The sequence below is a fragment of the Brettanomyces bruxellensis genome, chromosome 6 (genome assembly GCF_011074885.1).
Source record: "Brettanomyces bruxellensis chromosome 6, complete sequence".
In the NCBI taxonomy this organism is placed as follows: domain Eukaryota; kingdom Fungi; phylum Ascomycota; class Pichiomycetes; order Pichiales; family Pichiaceae; genus Brettanomyces; species Brettanomyces bruxellensis.
The window spans coordinates 515,433-541,754 of NC_054687.1; the positions used below are offsets into that span (position 1 = coordinate 515,433).

The 26,322-nt window shown below is 39.7% G+C and overlaps 15 protein-coding genes across 15 annotated transcripts; 6 read left to right on the forward strand and 9 right to left on the reverse strand.

Annotated features, from left to right (window-relative positions):
* Positions 1-435: 435 nt before the first annotated feature.
* Positions 436-1,289, reverse strand: BRETT_003670 (uncharacterized protein; the record flags this gene model as incomplete). Its single annotated transcript, XM_041282175.1, has 2 exons — positions 436-765; positions 819-1,289. 2 exons carry the CDS (start codon positions 1,287-1,289, stop codon positions 436-438), a joined length of 801 nt encoding a protein of 266 aa, XP_041136014.1.
* A 351-nt stretch (positions 1,290-1,640) lies between these two features.
* BRETT_003671 (uncharacterized protein) lies at positions 1,641-2,078 on the reverse strand (the record flags this gene model as incomplete). The annotated part of the gene is made up of 1 exon (XM_041282176.1): positions 1,641-2,078. The coding sequence occupies one exon, from the start codon at positions 2,076-2,078 to the stop codon at positions 1,641-1,643; it is 438 nt and encodes a 145-aa protein (XP_041136015.1).
* Positions 2,079-3,022: 944 nt separating this feature from the next.
* Positions 3,023-3,781, forward strand: PMM1 (Phosphomannomutase 1; the record flags this gene model as incomplete). Its single annotated transcript, XM_041282177.1, has 1 exon — positions 3,023-3,781. The coding sequence occupies one exon, from the start codon at positions 3,023-3,025 to the stop codon at positions 3,779-3,781; it is 759 nt and encodes a 252-aa protein (XP_041136016.1).
* Positions 3,782-3,915: 134 nt separating this feature from the next.
* Positions 3,916-4,563, reverse strand: BRETT_003673 (uncharacterized protein; the record flags this gene model as incomplete). Its single annotated transcript, XM_041282178.1, has 1 exon — positions 3,916-4,563. One exon carries the CDS (start codon positions 4,561-4,563, stop codon positions 3,916-3,918), a length of 648 nt encoding a protein of 215 aa, XP_041136017.1.
* A 303-nt stretch (positions 4,564-4,866) lies between these two features.
* Positions 4,867-5,286, forward strand: BRETT_003674 (uncharacterized protein; the record flags this gene model as incomplete). The annotated part of the gene is made up of 1 exon (XM_041282179.1): positions 4,867-5,286. The coding sequence occupies one exon, from the start codon at positions 4,867-4,869 to the stop codon at positions 5,284-5,286; it is 420 nt and encodes a 139-aa protein (XP_041136018.1).
* Positions 5,287-5,399: 113 nt separating this feature from the next.
* BRETT_003675 (uncharacterized protein) lies at positions 5,400-6,440 on the reverse strand (the record flags this gene model as incomplete). The annotated part of the gene is made up of 1 exon (XM_041282180.1): positions 5,400-6,440. The coding sequence occupies one exon, from the start codon at positions 6,438-6,440 to the stop codon at positions 5,400-5,402; it is 1,041 nt and encodes a 346-aa protein (XP_041136019.1).
* Positions 6,441-6,877: 437 nt separating this feature from the next.
* Positions 6,878-8,383, reverse strand: NUO51 (NADH-ubiquinone oxidoreductase 51 kDa subunit, mitochondrial precursor; the record flags this gene model as incomplete). Its single annotated transcript, XM_041282181.1, has 1 exon — positions 6,878-8,383. The coding sequence occupies one exon, from the start codon at positions 8,381-8,383 to the stop codon at positions 6,878-6,880; it is 1,506 nt and encodes a 501-aa protein (XP_041136020.1).
* Positions 8,384-9,748: 1,365 nt separating this feature from the next.
* PXP9 (Peroxisomal catalase) lies at positions 9,749-11,266 on the reverse strand (the record flags this gene model as incomplete). Its single annotated transcript, XM_041282182.1, has 1 exon — positions 9,749-11,266. The coding sequence occupies one exon, from the start codon at positions 11,264-11,266 to the stop codon at positions 9,749-9,751; it is 1,518 nt and encodes a 505-aa protein (XP_041136021.1).
* Positions 11,267-12,567: 1,301 nt separating this feature from the next.
* On the reverse strand, positions 12,568-15,435 carry BRETT_003678 (uncharacterized protein; the record flags this gene model as incomplete). The annotated part of the gene is made up of 1 exon (XM_041282183.1): positions 12,568-15,435. The coding sequence occupies one exon, from the start codon at positions 15,433-15,435 to the stop codon at positions 12,568-12,570; it is 2,868 nt and encodes a 955-aa protein (XP_041136022.1).
* A 608-nt stretch (positions 15,436-16,043) lies between these two features.
* On the reverse strand, positions 16,044-16,910 carry RIP1 (ubiquinol--cytochrome-c reductase catalytic subunit rip1; the record flags this gene model as incomplete). The annotated part of the gene is made up of 2 exons (XM_041282184.1): positions 16,044-16,657; positions 16,865-16,910. The coding sequence occupies 2 exons, from the start codon at positions 16,908-16,910 to the stop codon at positions 16,044-16,046; spliced, it is 660 nt and encodes a 219-aa protein (XP_041136023.1).
* A 1,766-nt stretch (positions 16,911-18,676) lies between these two features.
* Positions 18,677-19,258, forward strand: RHO2 (Rho GTPase; the record flags this gene model as incomplete). Its single annotated transcript, XM_041282185.1, has 1 exon — positions 18,677-19,258. The coding sequence occupies one exon, from the start codon at positions 18,677-18,679 to the stop codon at positions 19,256-19,258; it is 582 nt and encodes a 193-aa protein (XP_041136024.1).
* Positions 19,259-20,028: 770 nt separating this feature from the next.
* BRETT_003681 (uncharacterized protein) lies at positions 20,029-21,570 on the forward strand (the record flags this gene model as incomplete). Its single annotated transcript, XM_041282186.1, has 1 exon — positions 20,029-21,570. One exon carries the CDS (start codon positions 20,029-20,031, stop codon positions 21,568-21,570), a length of 1,542 nt encoding a protein of 513 aa, XP_041136025.1.
* Positions 21,571-21,662: 92 nt separating this feature from the next.
* BRETT_003682 (uncharacterized protein) lies at positions 21,663-22,961 on the reverse strand (the record flags this gene model as incomplete). The annotated part of the gene is made up of 1 exon (XM_041282187.1): positions 21,663-22,961. One exon carries the CDS (start codon positions 22,959-22,961, stop codon positions 21,663-21,665), a length of 1,299 nt encoding a protein of 432 aa, XP_041136026.1.
* Positions 22,962-23,615: 654 nt separating this feature from the next.
* BRETT_003683 (uncharacterized protein) lies at positions 23,616-25,379 on the forward strand (the record flags this gene model as incomplete). Its single annotated transcript, XM_041282188.1, has 1 exon — positions 23,616-25,379. The coding sequence occupies one exon, from the start codon at positions 23,616-23,618 to the stop codon at positions 25,377-25,379; it is 1,764 nt and encodes a 587-aa protein (XP_041136027.1).
* A 59-nt stretch (positions 25,380-25,438) lies between these two features.
* Positions 25,439-26,239, forward strand: BRETT_003684 (uncharacterized protein; the record flags this gene model as incomplete). The annotated part of the gene is made up of 1 exon (XM_041282189.1): positions 25,439-26,239. The coding sequence occupies one exon, from the start codon at positions 25,439-25,441 to the stop codon at positions 26,237-26,239; it is 801 nt and encodes a 266-aa protein (XP_041136028.1).
* Positions 26,240-26,322: the final 83 nt, after the last annotated feature.

A 26,322-nucleotide genomic window follows, 5' to 3' on the forward strand; every position in this document is an offset into this window, starting at 1 on the left:
TAATGCCTTCTGTGCTAAAATATGTATGCACCTTATATGTTTGTTGGTCTCTCTTGTAAGTTTTCAGTGTTTCCTGTGTTTCCAATGTTTCCCGTAGATAAATTAAGCCGATCAGCACTAGATTTTTGCAAAAAAAAGCTTATCATTGATACGATACAGAGACACGCCCAGGAAATTACGAGAGGGACAAAAAAAAAAAAAAAGAGCAAAAAAAGAGCAAAAAATAAAATAAAATAATAATTTAGGGATTGTCGTAAGCAGAACGTAACTCACTACATCTACCTACGACAGCATATATTTCAATCTTTCATAATTTACCATTTATATCCATTCTATACATCCTTCACCCATATCTGTAATTGCGAGCCACAATTCATATAATTTAAAAAATATGCTCCCAGGCATGGAAACAGTCAATCTTTCTGACAGAACCAATCAATCCACAGTGTTTGATAGCTTTTCTTCAACAAGATAGGCAACATACTCCGGAAGCTTGTATTTTGAGCGGTCAAACACAATTTTAATATCGTCTAGAGACTTGCCCCCCTTATTTCCATAAATCGCGGGTATACCAGAACCTTCCAGATAATCGTTAAGCTGAGAACCATCTGTCATCATGGTTAACTTCTTTCTGGTTTCTTCAGCTACAAATGACTTGAAGGCATTAAATAAGAAAGACATCAAAAATGGAACGTTCACAAAGTATTTCTTCGACAAAACCTCTGGGTAGTAATCGCCAAAAAGTTTGATAATGCTCGTGGATGCCTTTTTGGCACTGCTCGTCATACTAAACAGAGATGCCCCTTGTAATCATGGACTTGCACCATATAATTGTTAGTAGGATCATCAAACTTGAGTAATTGTAATGCCTGCTCCATCAATCCAACCCTCCATCTAATAAACTCGTTAACATGGCCAAAAACCTCGTTTGAATCTTTTATTGTTCCATAAAAGTTCCAGGTTATCACTTTCTCGCATGAACCTCCATCCTTATTTAATGACAACGCTCCGATCTTGTTAAATTTCGGATCGTGCTTTTCTATAAAAGCAGCGCTAATTGGATCGAATTGCTTTCTCCACCGCAAAATATCCAAAAGATGCTTTTTCGTCTCTGTAAGATTAAATCCGTACGCCTTTAGAAGCTTGTGAATCAAATGTTCAACTATCTTGGAATCATAGAATTCACCCTTGGGGTCCAATTGATATCCATAAAATTCATCATACTTGGCACTCTTGATAATATCGGGGAGCTCCGATATTAGCTTTTGCATTTCTTCTTTATGGTCCATTGCGATTTGATGCCTATGGCTTGCTATTGATGCTCTAATAAATTAAATAATAACTGTGGATCACACCGATAAAAAGGTGGAGTGTTGATAACTGTGATATCGGCTCAATCTAATAATCTTTCGATTTTCATTCATTTATCGTTTTATGGGGGGGGCTCCAAAAATTTGTTTGGTGTACTCATCTAAAAAAATTGACACAGATATTTTCCGCAATTTCTTGTTAAGAACTGGTCTCCCATCTTCATTTGATGCAAACCACTTTGGATGGGAACCAAATTGATAAATAGTCTAATATTAATTTGTGACCAGCATGAACTATTCGAATGAAATGCATCAATCCAGACCTTTTTGTTACTGTACAATGTACTTCAACACCTCCATCTCATTGCTACCTATATCAAGAATGCCCTGATCTATTCGCCCGGAAGCCGAATTCTTTTTCCTCTTAGAAAGATGTATTTTATGTTTGTGTCCGCCTTTTATTTTAACTAGATCTGCATTTTGTTTTTGTTTCGAGCTAAGAATTGTAGAATTTCCAAAATATATGTTATCAACATACATTGAGTCTCTCGACTTTAGATATACCTTCAAGCCTGAAAAAGTATATTTGTCTCTGCAATATTCACTACTTCGATAAGTGCTAATTGTTGTCTGCGAGCTAACCGATTCGGTTGTTCGAATTCCATTAAGAGAATTGGATGGAGATAGTTTAACCGCTTCAAGATAATTATTCAACGATTTGTTGCTTGTTGAAATTAGCGTAGGGTACGAAATGCCAGCAGGGCCCATTGCTGCAGGTATCTGGGCCGAAAAATGGGGCCAAAGTCTAATGTTCAATTTCTGGTGTATTTTGAAAGAGAAATATTGCAACCAAGAAATTAATTGGGTCGAAATTTGGGGCTGTATGTACATGAGTATATATACATTTTGACTTTAATTTGGTATTCTGCTATTCCTGACCTCGTGCGGAAATCCCTTCAGAACAAGCAAAAAAATATCCTTAAAAAAAAGATAGATCAGTGAAGTAATGTTCCTTAGCGAAATGAATTCAACGAGAAGAGCTAGAATGTTGAAAAAAAAAAAAAATAAAATAAAAATAAACGTGGCTTCCTGGATTCAGCGACCTAAGAAATCTAACATAAACATTCACAATTTAACGACTTTAAAAATTTAAAAGTGTGTCTTACATTAGGCCAATGAGGCATCATTCCAACACTTTTGGAAAAAAAGGACACATGCTATGAATATATGCAAGTATTTGGTGAGGATCTTTTGAAAACTTGTACTATGTAAAACATTTACGTTTGAAGGTGGATTGGTGAACGTCCCTGAAATTATGGCAACTGCTGCTAAAAACTGCCGCGTAGAACACGCCGACCCACCAACGTAATTCGCCAAAACAATAAAGATGTATGCGGTGGAAAGAAATAAAAAATAAAAATAGACGGAGGAAAAGGAAAATTTCACGATACACGAAAAAAATGAGGGTAAACTGAACGTAAATAGCGATCACCGCGAAAGTAAAGTATGTATGAGATACAACGCAAGAAAAAAAAAATACAACCAGGCAGTTTAGCGTACAAATATATATATATAAAAAAGGACACATTTTGTTTTCCTCCGTGTTCAAATTTAATCTTGTACTTCGATATTCTTCACCCTTAAAAATAAACATATTTGGTATTCCTTATATTGCATTCGTTATATATATATATATAAAACAAGCACAAAAGATGAGCAGTTTTGCAGACAGAGAATTCCCAAAGACCTTGTGTCTTTTTGATGTTGATGGTACACTTACACCAGCAAGATTAACCGTTTCTCCAGAGATGGAAAAGACCCTTGCTGACGTCAGAAAGAAATGTGCCATTGGATTTGTTGGAGGTTCCGATTTGAAGAAGCAGCAGGAGCAATTGGGAGACGATGTGGTTGATCACTTTGACTTTTGCTTCTCAGAAAACGGTCTTACTGCCTACAGACTGGGAAAAAAGCTTCCATCCAACTCATTCATCGAGTGGCTAGGAGAGGATAAATACAACAGATTGGCAAAGTTCATGTTGAAGTATTTGTCGGAGATTGATCTCCCATTCAGAAGAGGAACGTTCATCGAGTTCAGAAAGGGTTTGGTCAACGTGTCTCCAGTTGGAAGAAATGTTTCCACAGAAGAGAGAAACGAGTACGAGAAGTACGATCTTAAAAACAAGGTCAGAGAGAAGATGGTTGAGGCCCTCAGAAAGGAATTCCCAGACTTGGGCTTGACTTACTCCATCGGTGGCCAGATATCCTTTGATGTCTTCCCAACCGGATGGGATAAGACTTACTGCTTGGATCTTATCAAGGATGAAGGTTTCGACACTATCCACTTCTTTGGTGATAAGGCATACAAGGGTGGTAACGACTGGGAGATCTACACTGATAAGAGAACCATCGGTCACTCCGTCAAGACGCCTGAGGATACCATAAAGATCTTGAAGGATTTGTTCAAATTGTGAGTTCCTGCCGCTAATCCTGGAAATAAATTAATTACTATTTCTGTATAGAGAGTAAAAATGAGATGAAATCTTCTTTGAGTAAGATGCAGACTATGTACAAAACGGCCAATTCAGTTTGGCAGATACTGATTCGACTAGCTGGCAAACCTCACGTATGCCAAAACTAAGGCAAATGTACCCGTACACACACCAAATAGCCATTGCAGAACAGTCGTCTTCACGCTGTCTATTTGGACTTTCAAGTTGTAGATTTCCTGATTGATCCGCGTGTCCGTTTCCTTGATTTTCAAATCGTATGTGGATGATTCTTCCCTTATCCTTCCCTTCTCCAAAGAGAGATCTAACCTCACGCTCGATAAACTTTTATTGATCTCCTCTTTAAACTTTGTACTCATCTTCTCAATATCATTCTGAAGTCGCTCTTGCTCGTTCCTAAGAGAGTTAAACTCTGACTTATCAATCATCTGAAGTTCGCCTTTCAATTTCGCAAAGTCAACTTTCTGCTGATACGACATCTTATTAAGAACCTCTTTAGTTGCCATATTTGATGCATATCTCTCGACTCCATTCCAAATTGACTTCGATACTATTTTCACTGCTGCCCGTGCTTGCTCCTCTGTGAATCCTTCTTTCGTTAAATCTTTCACAAATTGGTGTGTGTCAAAGCTCGGACCTTTTGGGAGATCATCGTCTAACGTCCTATAGGTAATGTGAAAATGTCTTTTTGGAATCCGCACATATGGCCTCAGCGTCACCGGTGAAATCATCCTATTAATCATCATACTGGAGCTTGTATATATTTTCAAGAAAACTGATTTGATCTTGTGCCCTTCTTAATCTTTTTTCTTTTTGGGGAAGAAGTTGCATCAATTGGAGTTCTGAATGCGTGACATGGAATGAATGTAAATAGGAAGATATAGATCAGGAAAATGAATAGATGTGTAAGGATGTAATTACCTGAGTATGACGAAGATTTTAACGATACTAGATGCTTTTCTCACGCTTCGATAAGATAGTGCGATATGCAAACATTTGAAGGGTCGACCGGATTTAATTAAAAATGAAGGTGTAATCAATCATTCAACATGAGTGACAAAAAAGGTGGCGAAGAATCTCTCAAGAGGCCGCACACAGGTTCAGATACAAACCAGAGAAAGATTAAAATAAGGTTTAAGAATTTCAACCCAGAAAGGCAGCGGGAGGCACGAGCAGTCGATGCATTGAATGAAAGAGGGAATACAACCATTCCAGAAAAAATGGATGTGGTATCGAAGTCTAATAAGCTGATAGAGGATGTCAGCGAGAAATATGATGCACTTATGAAGGGCGAAACCATCGATGATGAAAAAATGCAGGAAGACGAAGATGATGATGAAACAATACCATTGTACGAAGGAGAAATGAAGGAAGACTGGGATTTGCTAGAAATGAAAACCCAGGATAGACTACGGCAGCTGGCGAGACAATCCATAAAAGCCAAGTTGGCAGCAGAGAGTGAACGATAGAAAAATATTATTTAACATATAAATGGTAAGGAAGCAGGAGTCTATCAGGTACAATACCTCGTCCTCTAGGTTATATATCAATGCTAAGGAAGTAACAATACAGACAATAAGCACTATTCTTCACCGATCATTTTTTTGGCAGACTCGACTTCGGCCTCCTCGTTGAAATAGTATGCCGAGTAAAAGTAGGTCAAAGAGAAGATGTAGAATGCGATGGTACCGCCCATAAGAATGGTTCTGACAGATATCTTTGAGGCAAGATACTTTCCACCCACAACAGCAATTCCAGAGCAAGCAGCATGGCCAAGAATTCCTCCTATTATCACCATGAAGTAGTCGGAACCAGCAGCCAATGCAATGGTAGCAATCTGGGATCTGTCACCCCACTCTCCCAAGAAAGTCATGACGAAGATTTCGATCCAAGTTGGTGAGAAGAAATTATGGCAAAGCTTCAATGCTTTCTTTCCAAACCTGGAAAGTTTACTCCCAGAGTTCTCACTTATCTTCTCCAACTTTGACCCACCTTCAGTTTTCTCGGATCTTGTGTTGATAGCCTTAGCCGAGATCTCTTCCTCGACCTCGTTCATCTCGTTTTCAACACCTTGACCTTTGCTTGTTGCAAGGCATTCACGCAACAATTTTGTTCCAAACACGAGGAAAAGAAATGCTGCCAAGAATCTCGTCACCCTGGTAGACAACAAAGTTGGGAGTGTGTGACCCAAAAGTCCGGATAGAGCCGTCATCAAGCCCAAAGCTGCAAAAGATGATGAAAACACAAGTGCCCTGGGATATCTCATGGCCATAATAGTGGCAACAAGAAATGTCTTATCTCCGATCTCGCTCACAGCAATCATGGAAATACTGAGCAAGAACGATTCGAGAGGAGAGTCTGCTGCTCTCTTTCTTAATTTTGAGATGGTATTTTGGTTTTGGTTGTTTTCTTCAGAGTGTATCAAAACATCTGAGATTGAACCAGACAACTCGTTTTCTGTGCTCTCGCTGTCATACATACGAAGTCCGGTATTAGAAGATTGCTTGATGTGCTTTGCATTTCCTTCCTTTCTTGACCGATATCTTCTTTCTCCCGGTATTATAGCCGCGGAAGAAAGTGTACAGCATGCCAAGAGGATTGCGGAAACAACGGAAGCCTTCATTTTTCAGATGATCCAACGAAGACCAATTGTCCGAGATATGAGTGTAAGGAGTGGCGACTTAAAATAAGAAGTCTGTGCGTAATACTTATGTTGGTCGTGCAATTTGAGCAAATGGTTTCACGCGCTAAATTTTTGAAAAGAGTACACACACTCGGTTTATTTTCAAGATTCGATTCGATGCAGGGCCTCGCAGTGATGAGTTGCACTGCGGAATAATAACAACTGAAAGCAATTTTTTTTTTTTTCACCCTCGTTTTTTTCTGCTTCTTTTCCACTTTTTACTGGCGCCTAATACTGAATAAATAGGTAAGGTAATTCAATTGATAAATAAATAAATATAAAGCTCGTATATATGGTGAATGTTGTACGCAAGCAATGGCGAAGTTATAATTCTTGTTGTCTCCCCTTTGGCGGAATTCCAACCCTGTCACCCTATCTCAATGGTATAAGGAGTTGCGAGGAATTGGAGAACCATTGACTTGACCATCCTTAAGATTAATGCCCTTGTACCAGCCACCGTTCTTAAGCTCGCGATCGGCCAAGTTATGCTCCTTCTTGTAGTTCTGGATCCTCTGCACCAAAAGCGGCCTGAATTTCTTCACCAACCCCTGGTACGGCCAACTGAATGCCTCACCCATAGCACAGATAGAGTGTCCACAAACCTTGTAAGTTAACTCCAATGCCTGGTCGATCTCCTTCTCGTTGGCCTGGCCAACAGCTAGTCTGTCCATCATTTTGGAGAGATATGTCGATCCTTCCCTGCATGGCGTGCATTGCCCGCAAGATTCGTGCTTGTAAAACGCCAAAAGCCTCTGTATGCCATGAACAACATCAGCCTGCTTGTCAAAGACAGAGACTGCAGCAGTACCGAATCCGGATCCAGCATCCCGCAAACTGTCATAGTCCATAATCTGGTCTTCGCACTCCTTGGCCGTGAGGATAGGCGTGGAAGAACCACCTGGAATCACAGCCTGGAGGTTATCCCAGCCACCTTTCACACCGCCGGCATGTTTTTCAATCAAGTCCTTCAATGGAATCGACATCTCCTCCTCCACAGTGCAGGGCTCGTTCACATTGCCGGATATGCAATAAAGCTTTGTGCCCTGGTTCCTTTCACGTCCAAAAGATGCAAACCAGCTACTGCCTCTTCGCAAAATCGTTGGTGAGACCGCCACAGTCTCGACGTTTGTGACTGTAGATGGACGGCCAAATAATCCAACACCAGCCGGGAAGGGTGGCTTTAATCTTGGTTTTCCCTGTTTTCCCTCCAAGGATTCGATCAATGCCGTCTCCTCACCGCAGATGTACGCACCTTCTCCCCTGTGAATGAACACGTCAAAGTCGTATCCTGAGCCACAGGCATTCTTTCCCAAAAAGCCTGCTTTATATGCCTCATCAATTGCTCTCTGTAACGTCTCGGCCTCGTGATAAAACTCCCCTCTCACGTATATGTACGCAGCAGTGGCGTTCATCGCCCTTCCGGCAAGAAGGCACCCTTCAACCAACTTGTGGGGCTCCTTCCTCATAATTTCACGATCTTTACAAGTGCCTGGTTCACCCTCATCACCATTCACCACCACATATCTTGGACCCACGTTCTTCTCCCATCCCGGTGGGTTCATGAATGACCACTTCAATCCACTCGGAAAACCGGCACCGCCTCGTCCACGAAGCCCGGACTTCTTCATCTCATCGATGATCCATTTGTCTCCCTTGAGGATGATCTCCTTGGTCTTGTACCAGTCCCCAATCTTCATCGCACTCTTCAAATCCCACGGACCCGTGTGGCACCGCTTGGAGTTTCCCAGGTACAAGTTCTGGAATATTCTGTCCTGGTCTTGAAGTCCACCGTGAACTCTGTTGGGTGTTGCTTGGGCTGTGGCCAAAAACCTCCTTCCAGCCGTCCTGATTCCACTGTTTGACTTCGTCATAGGTCTAAACATGTTTGAACAATTTCAATGCAACTTTCAGGTCAAGTGCAACTTGCTTCAAGTCTCTATTTTTGTTAAATGCAGGCCTATTCTTGAGCTCAATTTGTGTACGACTGACTGATGTATTGCCCAGAGCAGTCTAACTTGGAAAATACGTGTATCGAACTTGCGCAATTGGCTCTGCTCTAGAATTGGGGCCACGGAAATCTATGTACTGAACGGAAATGCAAGCAATAAAAATGCCACTTCAAAAAAATATATATTGTAATATCTGATAGACAGCTTCTGCTTTCCTTGAAATTATCAAGCTACTTCCCGTACAGCTTTAAGCAAGACATCATCATCTGCTTCCAATTTTTATTTATATTTTTTTTTACCCCAATTTTTTCCTCCCACATCAAATAGAGAAGGAATAAAATAAAATTTAAAGTTTGTACGCTGGAACGACCAGCTCTCCGCGAATCAGACGCAAAAAATTACTAAGATACACAAAGCGTGTGTAGAGATGTCCTTCTACTTCTGTTCTACCGATAAAGTAATACGGAATATAGTATTGATCCCATAGATACCAAAGAGTAAGGCACGGAGTGAAATATGCTCGAACAGGTCTAGTGATTGATATAAATAAATATATATATATATGCTGTAGTGCAATCCCGCAAAACTGATTTCTTCAACCTATGGCTTTACAATTTAGTGGTATTACAACCTGGACATCCGCAACCAGTACCACATTTACATCTTTTTCCATGATCGTCCGATGAGGATCCACAGGACGACTTTGTGCCAGTTTGAGTGTCATTCTTTCCACTTCCACATCTGCATTGTAATTTCACCGTGGACTGTGCTGCATTCTTTGAAATAGGAGAGTTATGTGACTTCGAGCAATGGCAAGGCATGTTGTTAATTTTAAAACTGAAGGTGGTATTTGACAGCAAATGTTGCAGGGTATGATAATAAGCAAAACTAAAAAAAAAGAGATATAGAGGTGGAGGAGATAGCGTCTAGTATATATATGTCAAGAAATTGTTATCTCACCAAAATTTTGTAGGATAATGCAGGATGATACTGAAATGATTTTCTATTGGGTAACTAGCATTAAATACTTGCACAAAAAAAAAGTGGCAGCCTGCGGCCAGGAATGCATAGAGCTGCCTTATTAGTAAAATGATTGATTGCCGATACACTTGGCGCTAATTGCAGTGATCATTTTAAATAGACGAGAATTAAGTTGTTTTTCTTCCCAAATTTACATATTAGAATTCACGATATATAAAAAGCTAGGAGTAGTCAATGGGCGTTTTAAACTACAACCCTCGGTATGGTCCGGTGGACATCACATCAATATCAAAATAAATAAATCAACGACACTCTGCATTACATCTTCCCCTTATTCTTCAACTCTTGAAGGGCACGGTGAAGAGACACTCCAATCTCAGGATTGGCCTTGCCGAAATATTCGCAAACCCTCTCCTGGATTTCATCGTTGGCATTAATGGCATTGGTAGCCACATTGTGGATTAGTGCCTCCTGTTCTCCAGGCTCTCTTCCTAGAACATCCCAAAGTTTGCCAGGCTGAACATAATCGTAGTCAGTAACCGTCCAATGGAATGGAACAACCTCTCCTGAATATTCCTCGTCAGGCTTATCGCCGGAAGGCTTTGCCTTTGCATTGTACTGAACCGGGCAGTTGTAGGCATTAGCATAGTTAGGAGTTGGTCCAAGATTGCCATTGACACACATAGGGCCATCTCTTATCTGCGGAGCAAATGAACCGGATTTGAACGGACAATTCACCGGTATCTGGGCAAAGTTTGTACCAAGTCTGTGTCTCTGTGTATCTGGATACGAGAAGAGTCTGGATTGCAAGACAGGATCATTTGATGCCTCCATTCCTGGGACCGTATTTGAAGGTGAGAATGCAACCTGTTCCACTTCTGCAAAGTAGTTTTGTGGATTTTCGTTGAGCACCAGGCGGCCAAAGTGCCTCAATGGGAATTGCTTATGCGGCCAGACTTTTGTGAGGTCAAAGACGGAAAATGGCAACTTCTTGGACTCCTCGAGGCTCATGGTCTGTATGTAGCACTCCCACACTGGGAAGTCACCCTTCTCGATTGCCTCAAAAAGATCCCTGGTTGCAAAATCGGGATCAGCACCGGCCAGCTCACCCGCCTGCTCATTATTCAGGTTATGGACCCCCAATTTCGACTTGAAGTGAACCTGAACATACTTCCACTCTCCTTTCGCGTTATACCACTTGTACGTGTGTCCAGAGTAGCCATTCATCATTCTCAACGATGCAGGAGTTCCACGATTCGTGAAAAGATACATCACCTGGTGAAGCGACTCAGGGTTGGCAGTAAGGTAGTCCCAGAACATATTCGCATCCTTCAAATTGGTCTGAGGGTTTCTTTTCTGGGTGTGAATGAAGTGTGGGAACTTGGTAGGATCTCTGATAAAGAATATTGGCGTGTTGTTGTACACCAAGTCCAAGTTACCATCCTCCGTATAGAACTTCGTGGCAAAACCTCTTGGATCTCTTGCAGAATCGGCCGATCCCCTTTCGCCACCGACTGTGGAAAATCTGGTGAATGTCCTGGTCTTCTTGCCAATTGTGTTCAGAAACTTCGAACTGCAGACATCCGAAATGTCATCAGTCACCTCAAAGTATCCAAACGCACCTGCACCCTTGGCATGTACAACTCTTTCTGGAATTCTCTCCCTGTCAAAATGGGCCAAGGAATCGATTAACTTAAAATCTTGCAGAAGTAATGGTCCTGTTGGTGGTGCATACTTGTAACCATCCTTTTTTATTGAAATTCTCTGTGTAGAGAAAGGGTCTGAAACCGGTGCACCGGTCGAAGTGGTATAAACAGGTGGATATTTTTTGGCCATTGCGTTTACTAGTTACGTTTAAGTTTATAGATAGAAGCAAACTACATTAACGGCAGCTCATAACTCCGCTTAACTGTTTAACGGAAATGTGGCCATTAGCACTCTTTATATACTTTCATCTGCATAATTGTCGGGGGCACAAATCCCCTCCTCTGCACACCTATTTTAGGTTTAACCCCACTCCGCACTATATTTTACCGGGTGAAAAAAATACAAAAATAAAAATTAGAGTACAAAACAATGCAGTCCTGGCCAGGCAAAAATTGCTTGCTCATTTCAGCGTGATTTCAAATCAACGGATTCTTTTTCGCTGCAGATAACAATCGCCAACCGGCAGAACACACACTCTCTCAATCATTTAACAATTTCAGCCTTTTCTATTCTTCCCGCCGCACCTTTAAGATTACCAACTGCTCGAAGAAATATTTTTTTTTAATTGCTATGTTTTCTTCAAGCTGCTAACAGCAACCTTAAGAATATTTATGCTCATTACTGGATACATTAATAATCTGCATCATCTTATTTCTAGACTACGTAATACTTTTTCCAACAGTTACAACCTCAGCTTTAATTATGCTTAAAGACGTAGAATGGCTTGCTTGCATCAATAATATATTTGTAAGAATTGTTGTTAATCTGGCTGGTATTTCCAAATTCAGCACTTCTGTGTGTCTGATTGTCCTTGGTGTAATAATGCGTTTTCTTCTTTTTTCTTATCGCTTTCCAAGTCTAATATTAATAAACCTTGACATCTCGAATTGTCTGTAGGACTATTCATATTCTACACAAAAACTTCCAAAAGATAAAGCAGTTATATAATAAATGCTTTTAGGATAGTGTCAGATTCTTTTTCTACGCCAAATGGTATGCCTCAATATTTAACACTACCCTTAATCTAATCCTACATAGCTCACTCCTTTTTTTTTATCTTTCGGGTATACCCGCCAATGTTTAAAATATTTAGCGCGTATTTTCGGCTATCGAACGCAAAATTTCCGACCACAGTTGCTCGATCCGTGAGATATGTACAATAGTTGTCTTACATCAAGTACGGCGACAATATCAAGCATCCAGTAATGTATTTTGTTCTTCCTTTATTAATATCGAGGCACCTTCGAGGGACATTGCAAGTATTACTCGGAATGCTGAGTTTCTGAAATATATTTAATGGCATGCCGGAAATTGTACATATAAATGTATAGAAATAAACTGACTTATCCTGCATTGTATCCCAAAAAATAGTTTCGAATGCTAGGCATTCTCTTCTATTGCATGTGATTGCGTAAACACACTGTCTGTCCTTATTGTTGATCTGGCATTACATCGATTTCAATTCCAGATCTGTTGAAATTTTGGCGCCTTTTCTTGAAGCACAGCAGTTTGCTGATAATATTCTTAAATACATCTCGAATCCCTGAACCCAGCTGCCAAATCTTCTCAAAAATTATCTCATCCTGCGGACTTATGAACACGTTTCCATGTTCCGAATAGTGCAAATAAAGCTCAAACTTTGCCAAATCCTTCCTAGTGACTAAACCGGCCAACTTGCCTTCATCTTCGACAATTATAACCTGTGGTCCTAATTTCGCAAAGATATCGAATGCAAAATGTAGAGATGACTTCACGTCAATACTGAAGCTCTCCGGAAGCATGTAGTCTTCCAAGTTTATTTCATTCTCTTCGAGATATTCCCCTCCGTCCGCCTCATCATCATTATCGTTATCATGTCTTATACCTGTAATGTTAGTCACCTTTTCATCTGACACAAACCTCACGTTTTTGCTTCCTAGATCATAAATGGCATCTGTGCTGATCGTGCTGGCACGGTGATCTGCTCCGTTGCTGCTTCCAACAGCATGTGCATTAGCAGAAAGAGCAGCGTGTGCTTTTTTGCTTGCTTCTCTTTTTGCCGCCTTACAAGCACTGATTAGATTTCTCTTAGTTGTCACACCCACAACAGCCCTACTGGCAACCGACTCAATAATAGGAAATACACTGAACCTTGTCTCTTTCAATAGTATATCCAATTGTGAGAATTTTAAATTCTTATATGGCAATGCCACCACATCCATAGTCATCACATCACTTATTGTGTGATCGCCATAGTTGTGTTCTTCCTTGACATCCAAAAATGGTATTCCATTAAAACGAACCATCTGGTCACACACCCCTCCCATGCCGATTCCAAAATGATCACCCACTATTTTGGTTACGGTAACTATAATCATTGTTGGAACGATGTAGTTTAACGCACCAGTGAGCTCAAACATAATAATGACCACTGCCAGAGTGAGGTTTGTTATTCCACACAATCCTGCAGCTGCTCCTAGAAAGGCATATGTACCAGAAATTATACAATTTCTTTTACCTGCTAGGCATTGTTCAGGATCATTGAAAATCGCTTCGGATATAAGCCCTATTGCTTTTCCGAATGTTGCCCCTGCAGCCATGGAAGGAACAAAAATGCCACACGGCACTTTGCTGTTGTACGAGATTATGACAAAAATCATTCTAAGCGCGGTGGAGAACAAGAGACTCACAATAGTACGAATTAAGGTGTTCTTGTTCAAGGCCGCCCGGCAAATCTCGTTTTCAAAAAACCCCGTAACACCATCATCTCCTCCATTGTTGTTGTGGCATTCATGGAAAAGAATTCCCATACCTTCAGTCATATCCAGTCGAATGAACTCACTGAAATATCCGACGGCAGCTGTTAGCAAGCATAGTATAGCCACTTCAGTGACGGGATATTTCTTCAGATACTTGTTTCTAAAAGCAACCCATTTGATATTGAACTTGGAGATAACTATTCCGTAGACACCTCCAAATATTCCTAAAATAATAAAGAATGGAATCTCAAAATACCTCCACGTGGTATCGTACGAAACCTGGAAAACGACAATCTGCCCGGTTCTGAAAGAATTCATTACAGAAAGAACGCCTGTGGCAACTAGGGCACAATAATAGCTCTCCCACAAAGTTGAAAGCTTGAAGTTTGAGGTGATCTCCTCAATTGAGAAAAGCACACCTCCAATTGGAGATGCAAAGGCCACAGCAACACCAGATGCAGATGCAGCAGTAAGAAACTGAGACTGGTGAACAAACGAGCGTTCGAAATTGCTGAAAAGTTTCGAAATAACATTGCCGACGCAAGCAGCATAGTGGACACTTGGTCCTTCCTTGCCCACATTAAGGCCAGATGCTATCACCAACGGTAGACCAATGCTCTTTATGAATAAAGTTGGCCATCCAAGCACCTTGTCTGTAACAAAGCCAGAGACTATACACTTGACCTCGGATATTCCGGATCCCGCAGCTGTGGGTGCATAGTATTTGCACAAAATTGCAGCAATGGTTCCGAAAAGCACAGAAAATATAATGTACACTATATAACGAACAACAAACATCGAAGACCATGGAACCCAGCTCGAGCATTGGCCTGCTGCTTCTCCCCAGCAACAAAAGCTCTTGTTAAGGTAAAATCCCGCCGAGCAGTATCCCTCTTTAAGGTCTCCGAGCCACTCCGTGATAATGTTAAGGCATCCAGCGATAAAGCCGACCAGACCTCCGATAATGGTAAGTGCAAGCCACACCTGAAATGTAATCCACAATCTACTCTTCACAATCTGGATTCGACTCACCTGACGTTTTATCTGGCGCATTATGCGAGCGTTTATACTTTTTCTGTTATCATTTCGTTCCGAAGATCTTCCTTGCCGACCAAGAGAAAAATACCTGAATCTGGATCCGTGTTGTAGTGAATCACCTTCAATTCTAGAGCTGCTTGTCGTGATTGCTTCATTAATGTCCTCTTGGTTGGCAAATGACGAGCCACCATCATTCCGGTCATCGTCCAATTCATTATCATACTCTGAATTATAGCCGCTCTGATAGTCACTGTGTACATCAGATTGGTGTGTTCCAGTTCCACCTCTGAACCTTGATATGAGGCTTTGTCCCTCTTCTATATTACCCTGGTGAGACTTTAAGAGCTCTCTATAGTAATCTCTGTTCTCTATATATGTTTCATTTGCCCAATCTACCGTGTGATAGTTGTCAAAATTCTTTATTAGTGCCTTATACTCCTTAGATGTACGAAACACGTCTTGCCAGGAACTATCATCTTCGTCGGACTGCACGCTATCCTCCAGATTCGTGTCTGTGGGCATTTCTTACCGAAATAATTTAGATTGATTTTAGATCTATAAGCAATTGCTGTTATATCTGACACAGCTGTCATATATTTATTTTTCATGTATGCTTGAAATATAAATCCACCCAGTATTATTATCGCTTCAGATCACCGCCCGAGATCTAATTGTGCGTCTGTCGACGCGTCCCTAAAAAAATACCTGGAAAATAATCCTGCTTGCAACCTCTGGCTTAACGCTGCAATCATACATTCGCAAAGGGTGCTGCATTTGCTGTAATGCATTCGCTATACTATGTTTATTATTCTACATTCAATTCTCCCTTAGAGAGATTTCACCCCCGTTGAATTCGCAATTTTTATAACAGTTATTAGTCTTTATTGACCTTATAAATAAATCAGCCACGGATTGTTCTGTGGCTAACGACTCTCTTCCGTAAACGATAAGCACCGAAAAAAATAAATAATGGAGAATATCAAGATAGTATGCATACAGGCTTGCCATCTGATCGCAGCATTTTGTTAATCAATGAAATGGGCCCAAATCCAGGAATGCAGCTGCGGCTACTTCAATCAATTAATCATAATTAAATACTCTTTTGTAAGCTTCATAGCACATGTGATAGCTTAACCGATCAAAACACTAGCGCTGTCGTCGGCAAACTTGTAGTGTGGAATTTCGAGATTCAATGGTGCTGGTCCCTTTCTGATTCTACCAGAAATATCGTAATGAGAACCATGGCAAGGACAGAACCATCCGTCGTAATCTCCTGCATTTCCAATAGGAACACAACCCAAATGAGTGCAAACGCCCACCATAATCAACCACTCTGGCTTGATAACTCTGTCCGCGTCCTTTTGAGGATCTCTAAGTGTGGAAATATCAACGTCATTAGCCTCTTGAATCTCTTCTGGAGTTCTGTGTCTTATAAACACTGGCTTACCTTGCCATTTCACAACTGCATTCTCACCCAATGGAATTGCACCAAGCTTAACCTCAACTTTGGACATAGCCAACACATCAGCAGACGCAGACATTGTCGAAAGGAAAACATCAACTGTAGATTTTGCTGCTGCTGCACCCAAAACACCATACGCACCAACCATGAAGTATGTATAGTCCCTGGATTTATCAGGGTTGGCACCCTTTGACCGATTCAAATATGACGTGAAGTCGGGTGAGTCATATGTGGATTTCAAAGCCTTTGTAGAGCTCGAGAATGATCTGGCAATTGTGGATCCTTTACGTTGTTGTTAGTATATCAGTTCAGAAAGTCACGAAAGTCGTGTTTCATTCCATGTCCAAGAAAAAGAAGATCGCTCTTTACCCAGATATATGTCGGCGTGCAATCGGTTTACAAACTCTTTCTCGACAAGTATCAACAGGAATCTAAAAAGCAGTAAATGGATATTCGACCCAAGGCCCACTTTTAAACTTCAAAACTTACCCAAATGGAGACCCTTCACACTGTTCATGGAAAGTCTAGAGAGCATTGTGAAAATTACAATTTAGCAAATGTTGTTTTGTCCCTTGTATGTTCTTTTTACCAACAATAAACCGTTGATCTTCTGATTACAGCTGAAGACGTAAGTAAGTAAGTATCTTTTTTCCTTCGAAAAAAAAAAGTGCAAATTTGGTTATCGAGCAAAAAGCTTTTTTTCAGCATCCCAGTAAACAGTAAGTAAAGCTTAAATTTTTTTTAATAGCATCTAAGCTTTCAACCCCACAACAAGTCTCATTTCATCTCTGAAAATTAAATTTCCGTCTTTTTGATTGCATATGCTACTGTTGATCAATATACTACAATTACAAAGTTCTTTAGGTTGAATTGTGGGTATTATGACACCGAACGAATTACTAAATGCACACTAATGTCTAAAAGAAGATGCTTCCTAACACCATGTTCTCACCCCAATTAGCATTAATCTGCTAAGTGCATCCTTCCAATTAGAATTCCGACGATGCTAATATATCGAATAAAAGGCATAAGTATACCTAGCTTGGGGGAGCGATAAAAAAATTTTGTCTTGCTAATTAAACACGCTCATTAATTTACCCCATTTTCATTGGATAAAAAATGCCAGGCAAAATATTATAATTTACCGTATGCACAGTTTTCATCATTTGCTTACGTAAACTGGTGGTCACGTGCCTGTGTATTCTCTTTTGTTTCTTGCAACAAGAGGTCTAGTAGTAAGGAGTTTAACAAAAGGTGCATCGATTCATCAAAAAATGATATAAATGAATGTAAGCGCCAAGTACAAAAGATTGACGGGAATCAGATAGTTGTTATTTAAAAAGGTTTTGTGACTTTTTTTTAATTTCTAATTAATATATTTTCAGATTGGCATTTTTTATGAAAATGATAGTTGTAAATCCTAAATTTAGTTCGATACATTTTTCAATTTTTTCAAGTCCTTAACATTGTCACAAATACCGATACTCTATTTCACCAATGACCGTACTTCAAAATACATATAGAAAGTAGGTAAACATTTCTAAAAGGAATTTTATATGTCACGCCGTGTTTTAAATGAAGAGAGATACAAATCTAAAGACATTAAATATGCTGTGTATTTTATTTTGGGTTTACGATTTTGAACATTTTTGGGCCGTATTTTTGGACGCACGCGGTTGCCTAAATATAGCTATCGGGGACCTGCTTAGTCAGATGAAGGGGAAAAAACAGGGCCGCAAAATTTGGACCGACAATCCGCGTCGGCCTAAATGTTGAACGCTCTGAAGGAGAAAAATTGAGAACGACTGATTAACTTTGTGCCTCACAATCAACTTTGTGACCTTCAACTACTACCAAACTGATCTCTGACATCACATTATTTGACACTTATTTATAGACTAGCATCTTTTTTCGCAATAGTCAAGAATTGAGGAAGGAGACACTTTACAGTTTTTGATCCAATTGTGTTTTTACAAAGTTCTCGAGATTTCGTGAGTCAAATAATTACCATTTGGATACACTTTAAGAAGATTAGTGCTGATCTTGTGACTTTAAAAAGTCTTAAATTAAATAGCCATTTTTGATAAAAGGGCTAGATTTGATTGCTTTAATACTTCTGAAGAAATTCACTACAATAGGAATTACAGTGGCAATCACAAATACGAAAGGAAGATCATTACTACATCATTATTACAGCATTTCCTCCGCAATTCGAGTTTTATATAGACTGAAAATCATAGGATACAGAGATATTTAAGGTACAGTTACTGCATACAAAGTACAGCTTGAGCATTTACTATTATGTCCGATAACGTCATCAAAAGAAAAATCGTGATAGTTGGTGATGGTGCGTGTGGGAAGACATCACTTCTTTACGTGTTTACTTTAGGAGAGTTCCCCACAGAATACCATCCAACAGTTTTTGAAAACTATGCAACTGACTGCAGGGTTGATGGAAAACCAGTTCGACTTACCTTATGGGATACGGCAGGACAAGAAGAATATGAACGACTTAGACCTTTATCGTATGCTAAAGCCAACATTATTCTTATCGGATTTGCGTTAAACTCCCCAGATTCACTGGAAAATGCTGGTTTGAAATGGGCACAAGAGGTGGGCCAATATTGCCCTAATGTGCCCATTATATTAGTGGGCCTAAAGAAAGATTTAAGGCCCGTTGATGATGGCTCAGATCCATATTACGAAGACAAATACGTGACCCCAGAAAAGGGTGAACAAGTTGCTCAATTTATTGGTGCGAAGAAATATGTTGAATGCTCTTCATTGACAGGAGAGGCAGTTGACGATGTATTTGAGATGGCGACACGGGCCAGCTTACTTCTGAAGAATGAACATGAGAGTTCATGCTGTGTTATATCATAAGGACAAAGTCCAATATATCATCATTTTATGCTACTTCTTAGACTGCATGTTATGATAATTTTTAATTTCCAAATCCAAACCTCTAACCTGCTCTCCGTTGGATATAGACATCATCCCCTTGTTACGGCTCGTGACGCGTTTTGAAAGATTGTGTTCTTTCGTAAACATTCATTTTCCAATTTTGCTCTCACCTGCTTCTCAATCGAGGGTACTCCCTATCTACGCGAACCAAGTTTGACAGGGTTGCATCACATTCTTTTATTTTACTAACTAATAACGTTCCCTGACAAGAACAGTCATACCCGTTCATACACGCTTGTTCCAGTGCTCTTTTCTATCCGGTCATTCTTTAATATCTTTTATTTTTTGCTTTTTTTTTTTTTTTTTCTATGCTACTCTTTCTTCTAGTACATTTTATTCTTCTCAGCTTTTATCCTTTCGCTCACCTCTTTAATACCTTACCTTTGTGCACACTTCCGTTCGCTAATATTTTACATAACTTCCTTGCTCAATGTGCTAATTAACATATCTCTAATCCAACCTGGTAATTCTGCGGAAACTTAATGGCAAATATCGTAGGGAAAGTTTCAGCTAAATAGAAAGTACAAAAAAAAAAGAGAGAGAAAATGGGAAGGAAATTTTGCCGGTAGAGAAATGTGTATCTAAATCAACGACATTAAATCCGGAGGGAGACGCCACCATCGTATTCATGTATATTTCACAACAAATATATATTGTGACGCCATAGAATATTATAATACCTATTCTACATGTTGATGAACAAGACATTTTCCACATGGAGGTTATGCTTGGCAAATAGTTGCAAATTTTCAACTACTCGGCATGTTCTAGAACGGGAGAAATATTATAAGCCGACAATATATGCTTTATCGACGGCTCCGGGAAAGGCTGCTGTGGCAATTATTAGAATATCAGGGCCTGCATCAACATACATTTTTAGGAAGCTAACAGGTTCCAGTTCACCACCACAAGCTCGTCTTGCAACTGTCAGAAAGCTTTTTGATCCAAAATCTTTGGAGCAAGGTCGAAAAAAGCTTATTGATGAATCACTCTGCCTGTTTTTCAAGGGACCACATTCATATAGTGGTGAGGATTTACTGGAGGTTCAATGTCACGGGGGACGGGCTGTGATAAATGCTATAATGAAGGCAGTTTCATCCTTACATACTGAATACATGCCAATACGCTATGCGGAAAGAGGTGAATTTTCAAAGAGAGGATTTCAGAATGGACGGTTTGATCTTACAGAAGCCGAGGGAATCAACGAATTGGTGAATGCAGAGACAGAAGTCCAAAGGCTTTCAGTTTTGTCATCTACAAATGGTGATACCAGAAAGTTATTTAACAGCTGGAGGAAGCGGATTCTTCATAATGTGGCACTTTTGACCACCGTCATTGACTTCGGTGAAGACCACGAAATTGATGAGGTTAATCATCTTTTCGACAAAGTGGCAAGTAGTATTGTTGAGTTGGAGAAAGAGGTGCAGACTTATTTAAAAAAGACACAAAAGTCACAGATATTAATGGACGGCATTAAGATGACGCTATCTGGTCCTCCAAATGCTGGAAAATCCTCGATTTTAAATATTCTTGCGGATGATGAAAAGGCAATTGTGAGCAGCATTGCTGGAACGACAAGAGATGCCATAGATATACCGCTAGCAATAAATGGCTACAAAGTTATTCTTGGAGATACTGCTGGAATAAGAAATGCGACCAACGAAATTGAGCAGGAGGGTATTAAAAGGGCACGCAGAAGAACCAAAATTGCAGACTTGAACTTAGTGATATTGCCAGCTGATGAGTCTGATTTATTAGACAGCGTCTTTATGAAACACATTTCAACCATACGGGAACAACAAAGTAAAGAACTGTTGATTATAGTCAACAAGAGCGATTTAATGCCCTCGTTGAAACAGAGAGAAATTCTAATAGATATGCTCAGTGATAAACTTGCTGTGAAGAAGGATAAATTCATGTTTATTAGCTGCAAGACAAAGGAAGGCATACAGGAACTTGTAAATACATTGACCAGCAAATTCAGGCATATAACATGGACCGACAGGAATGAAAGTCCAGTTGTGATTTCAAAGAGAGCAAGAGATATCCTAGAAAAGAGTGTTCTTCAAGGATTTAAAGACTTCAAGATTTCAAAAGATGCTGATGATATAGTTTTGGCTACTGAGGGCTTGAGATTTAGTATGGAAGGAATTGGAAAGATAACTGGACAGGCCATTGGGGTCGAGGAGATATTAAGTACAGTGTTCTCTGAATTTTGCATTGGAAAGTGATACAAAAGCATAATATTTTATAGATAAAGAATTTATTCCCCCTGCATATATATAATAATAGCATAGAATAGAAGACACAGTTTTTCCTACTCTTAATTCTTCTCCATGTCAATGTTGACAGTAAGCCATTGCTTTGCCGAATGTGGAGGACCCTTGCAGAACATGGCAGTTCCATTTGTCAAATCATAAATTGCAGTCGCAACAGTCATAACCATCTCAGGATCTTTCTCGTTAGAGAATTGAGCTTCACCTCTAGGGTTCTTGGATTCAGAAACAGAATTTGGAGCACAGGTTCTATCGCTGACACTTTTCTTAATATCATCGAAAGAGATACCCTTACCCATTGGCTTACTCGTTATGAGATCAACAAAGTGTCTTGCCAAAATGTGGTTTCTGAAAAGTGAGGAACCGCCTGGGTTTTTACATCTCATGTAGTTTGCAGCCGGCGTATAACGAGGGGACACAAAGTGGTTAGAATGCGTGATAAATGCTCTTCTCTTGAATGAAGGCAAGACCTCAGCACCTGTTTTCTCGTCCACATAGGTTGGTTCTATGAGGAAATATGAATTTGGAATCAGTTCGAAGTCCAATGCGAGACCTTCAGCAGTAGCAACCAATATGTTACCGGAAACATGTCTTGGGGACTGCACGATGTAATGTAAACCATTAGCAAAACTATGACACGAAAGGAACTTTCTTCTGGCAAAAGAAGCTGGAATGACTGGAAGCTTTATTCCATATTCTTTTTCGATCTTCTTTGCTGCGGCTTCATCCATGGGGTCTCTAGGGAAGTTGAAAAAATCAACATTAGAGTTCAAACCGTTGGCACATAGACCCAAACCTTCGGAATTCATACCAGAACGACCAAGTTGACCGACCTCTCCAAGAGTAAGTATAACCTTTGGTAGACCTTCTTTTGGTGTCGTATGTGTCTCTAAAACAACACAAAGATCGTGATCGTACACAAAACTATCCAAATCCCAATTCTGGACAAGCTTAACTGCTCTCTCATCGATTATTGCACCAGTCGAGCATTCATCCGCAGTCTTAGAGTTGTCGGCAATCTGATCAGCACATTCAGAGTTATTTTTATACTTGGTCAAATCGTACCGAGCGTTGATCAGAATAATTATGTCCAAAGGAGTCTCCGCACCTTCTGCAATTCCCTTCAACTCCTCAAAGGCAAATGGGTCATATTTCTGCAATGCTGGAATATAGTAAGATTCGATGATATTCTCGCACCAATCCCATGGTGGAAGAGTATCGCTGGTCTTATAATGATTTCCCAACTTCTGAATTTTCTCTTTCAATGTACTACCGTGCTTGAGTCCACGCTCAAATGGTGTACCTGTCACAATAACATGAGGATATAACTCTGCTTCTGCGGTCATGATGTATATTTTGTAGTTTTTTCCCCGTACTTTTAATACTATTGGTGTCAGCGAGAAAATTTCAATATTCAGGAAAAAATGAGCAACTTGTTACCTCTAATAAGAACAGAACAGATATTAGATTGCCTATATATACAGATGTGGACTCACAAGACCGTCGGCAAAGAGTTTGAAATCACTGGAATCCAAACGTCGGAGTGATGACTGCAATAAAAGGTCACGCCAATAAGATCAATCTAATTAATCTTGAAATGTATATTGTTGGTGAATAAATCGGCCATTTCATTGCTAGGTGTCGGAGGGCACTCTAAATCAGGTAATTTTCTGTTGTCGCGCTCCGAAGTATTGTCGGAGTTGAAATATAAAATTCCTCATTGGGAAGTTATTCGGAACACACATGATAAATAACTTGAAATAGTAATCCGACGAGCGCGGTTTTTTTTTTTTCTTAATGACTCGGGGCGCTTATCTATGATTCTTGAAAATATTTCAGAAGCTCACGTCAAGCAATATGATGCTTTAAATATGGGCATATTGGCCTCTTAAATTCCTAAACAAAAACACCTTACGAGGGTTTCAATGTCCAGATGAAGTATAGAGTGGACATCAAGAATATATCTTCACGCTTCAAGGATATAGAACACACTCCAATAAATGTCTTTACCTTCTACAGGCACTTCCTCTGAGGAAGCTGACCAGAAGAAAGGGATGAAAACACCTTATGAGGTGAACGAAGTTCCGCTTAGTGAAAAAGGTGTGGAAATAGATGAGGATTTCAGATACAATATTATTCATGCATGTGGTCATAACTTTAGCGCTGACAAAGAAAAAGGTGGATCCTTTGACCTACCTGCTGATATCGAATACATGATCGATAAAATCGGCGGCTTAAAGATAGAGGATGCTATTGATATTCTCAAGAAGGCCTACAAAGATCACTATCAGGATCAGAACTTCCCAAGTGACGTTTATTTGTTGATCCATGATCTTTTGGATAAAGAGCTTTATCTTTCAAAGGGTCACACTGAGAAGGAATGGACTGAAGAAAGCAAGATTCAGGCTGGCCTAATTTACTATTATTCACCATATCCTGAAGTTAGAACTGTCACATCGCCATTGGACATTGAAGATGTTCCTATTGAAACCATTAGATCTTATATTCTAGGTATCATTTGGACCATTATTGGTGCAGGTGTGAACGAATTCTTCATGCATCGAAAGCCAAGAATTACTTTAACAGCACCCGTCATTCAAGTCTTGCTTTATCCATGTGGTAAATTCTGTGAACATGTTCTTCCAGACTGGGGCTTTAAGTTCAGAGGAAAGAGATTTTCTTTAAACCCAGGTCCTTGGACAGCAAAAGAACAAATGTTTTCCACTCTTATGTTTAATGTGGCCATTAGTTATACCTATGTCTCTCATAATATTTACGTGCAGAAGTTGAAACGGTTCTATAACAATGACTGGGTTGACATTGGATATGAGATTCTTCTTATGCTTTCGTCACAATTCATGGGTTTTGGATTTGCTGGAATTGTCAGAAAATTCGTTATTTATCCAGAAAAATGCATTTGGCCTACAGCTTTCCCAACATTGGCCTTAAATTCAGCTCTTTTAAAGGGCGAAAAGCATACAGAAAACATTAATGGTTGGAGAATTACAAGATATCACTTTTTCTTGGTTTGCTTCATTGGAATGTTCCTCTACTTTTGGATTCCAAATTATCTCTTCCAAGCTTTGTCCACGTTTGACTGGCTTGCATGGATAAAGCCACAGAATTTCAACCTAGCTGTTGTCACTGGCTCTCAGTATGGCCTTGGACTGAACCCTATTCCTACTTTCGATTGGAATATTATTGACTATAACTATGCCATTACGATTCCATTCTTTTCTCAGTTGAATCAATACATAGGTTCATTTATTGGCTTTTTTGCAATCATAGGTATTTTCTACTCTAACTACAAGTGGTCCGGATACTTGCCTTTGAATGACAATAATATCTACACGAACACAGGTGAATTATATGAAGTTACCGAGATTCTTAATAAGAATAGTCAATTAGTTGAATCTAAATATCAAAAATATTCACCTCCCTTTTACACCGCCGGTAATCTTCTTATTTACGGTGCATACTTTGCTTTATATCCATTCTCATTCTGCTATACAGTCATAACCGAATGGTCCACCATCAAGAATAGCTTCAAGGTTTTCTATCACCAGTTGAGACACCTGAAACTTTGGAAATCAAATTATGATGGCTTTGATGATCCTCAAACAAGAATGATGAAGAAGTACAAGGAAGTTCCTGACTGGTATTTTCTTGTTATATTGGTGATCTGTATTGTTCTAGGAATATTGGCTGTTAAGCTTTATCCGGCTCAGACCCCTGTTTGGGGTATTTCCTTATTTTGGTGTTGAACCTTTTGCTTTTGATTCCAATTTGTCTCATTTTCTCTATTACCGGTTACTCAATAACCATGGGTGTGATTACCGAAGTTATTATTGGTTACCTTCGTCCAAACTCGGGATTGTGTCTTATGACTTTGAAGTCCTTAAGTTACCAGGTGGATAATCAAGCCGAATCTTTTATTGCAGATCAGAAACTTGCTCATTATGCCAAGATTCCTCAAAGATCCGTTTTCAGAGGTCAATTGATTGCTGTTTTTTTCCAATGCCTTACTGCTTTGTGTGTTATCAACTGGCAAATTAACAATATTCCTGGTATCTGTACCGATGAAGCCGAAAATCACTTTACATGTCCTAAGGATGTGAACTTTTACTCATCATCAGTCTTCTGGGGTGTGATTGGTCCAAGAAGAATCTTCAGTGGCTTATATCCTATTCTTAAATGGTGCTTCTTGATTGGTTTCCTTCTTGCTCCTTTGTGCGCAGCTTTGAAGAGGTATTTCCCTAAGTACACCACTCATTTTGAACCATCTCTTATTATTGGTGGAATGTTGCAATACGCTCCTTATAATTTATCATATCTTACTGGAGGTTTATATGCATCGTATGCGTTCATGCACTACCTTAAGAAGCACCATGCTAGGTGGTGGGAAAAGTACAATTATGTTTTGGCAGCATCATTTTCCTCCGCTGTTGCATTTTCGGCTATTATCATATTCTTTGCAGTTAAATATCATCCAAAACCTATAAGTTGGTGGGGTAATGATGTTTTAGATTTGGGTGTTGAAGGTGGTGAAGGTCAACAAACATTACTTAATGCTACCAGTGTAGCCGGTGGCTACTTTGGTCCAAGGAAAGGTGATCTTCCTTGATTGAACTTTCAGCATCTTTTTGTTTTCGTTTTTTTATCATAATTATTTCTTTTTTTTTACTTATGTTTAGAGATTAACATTCT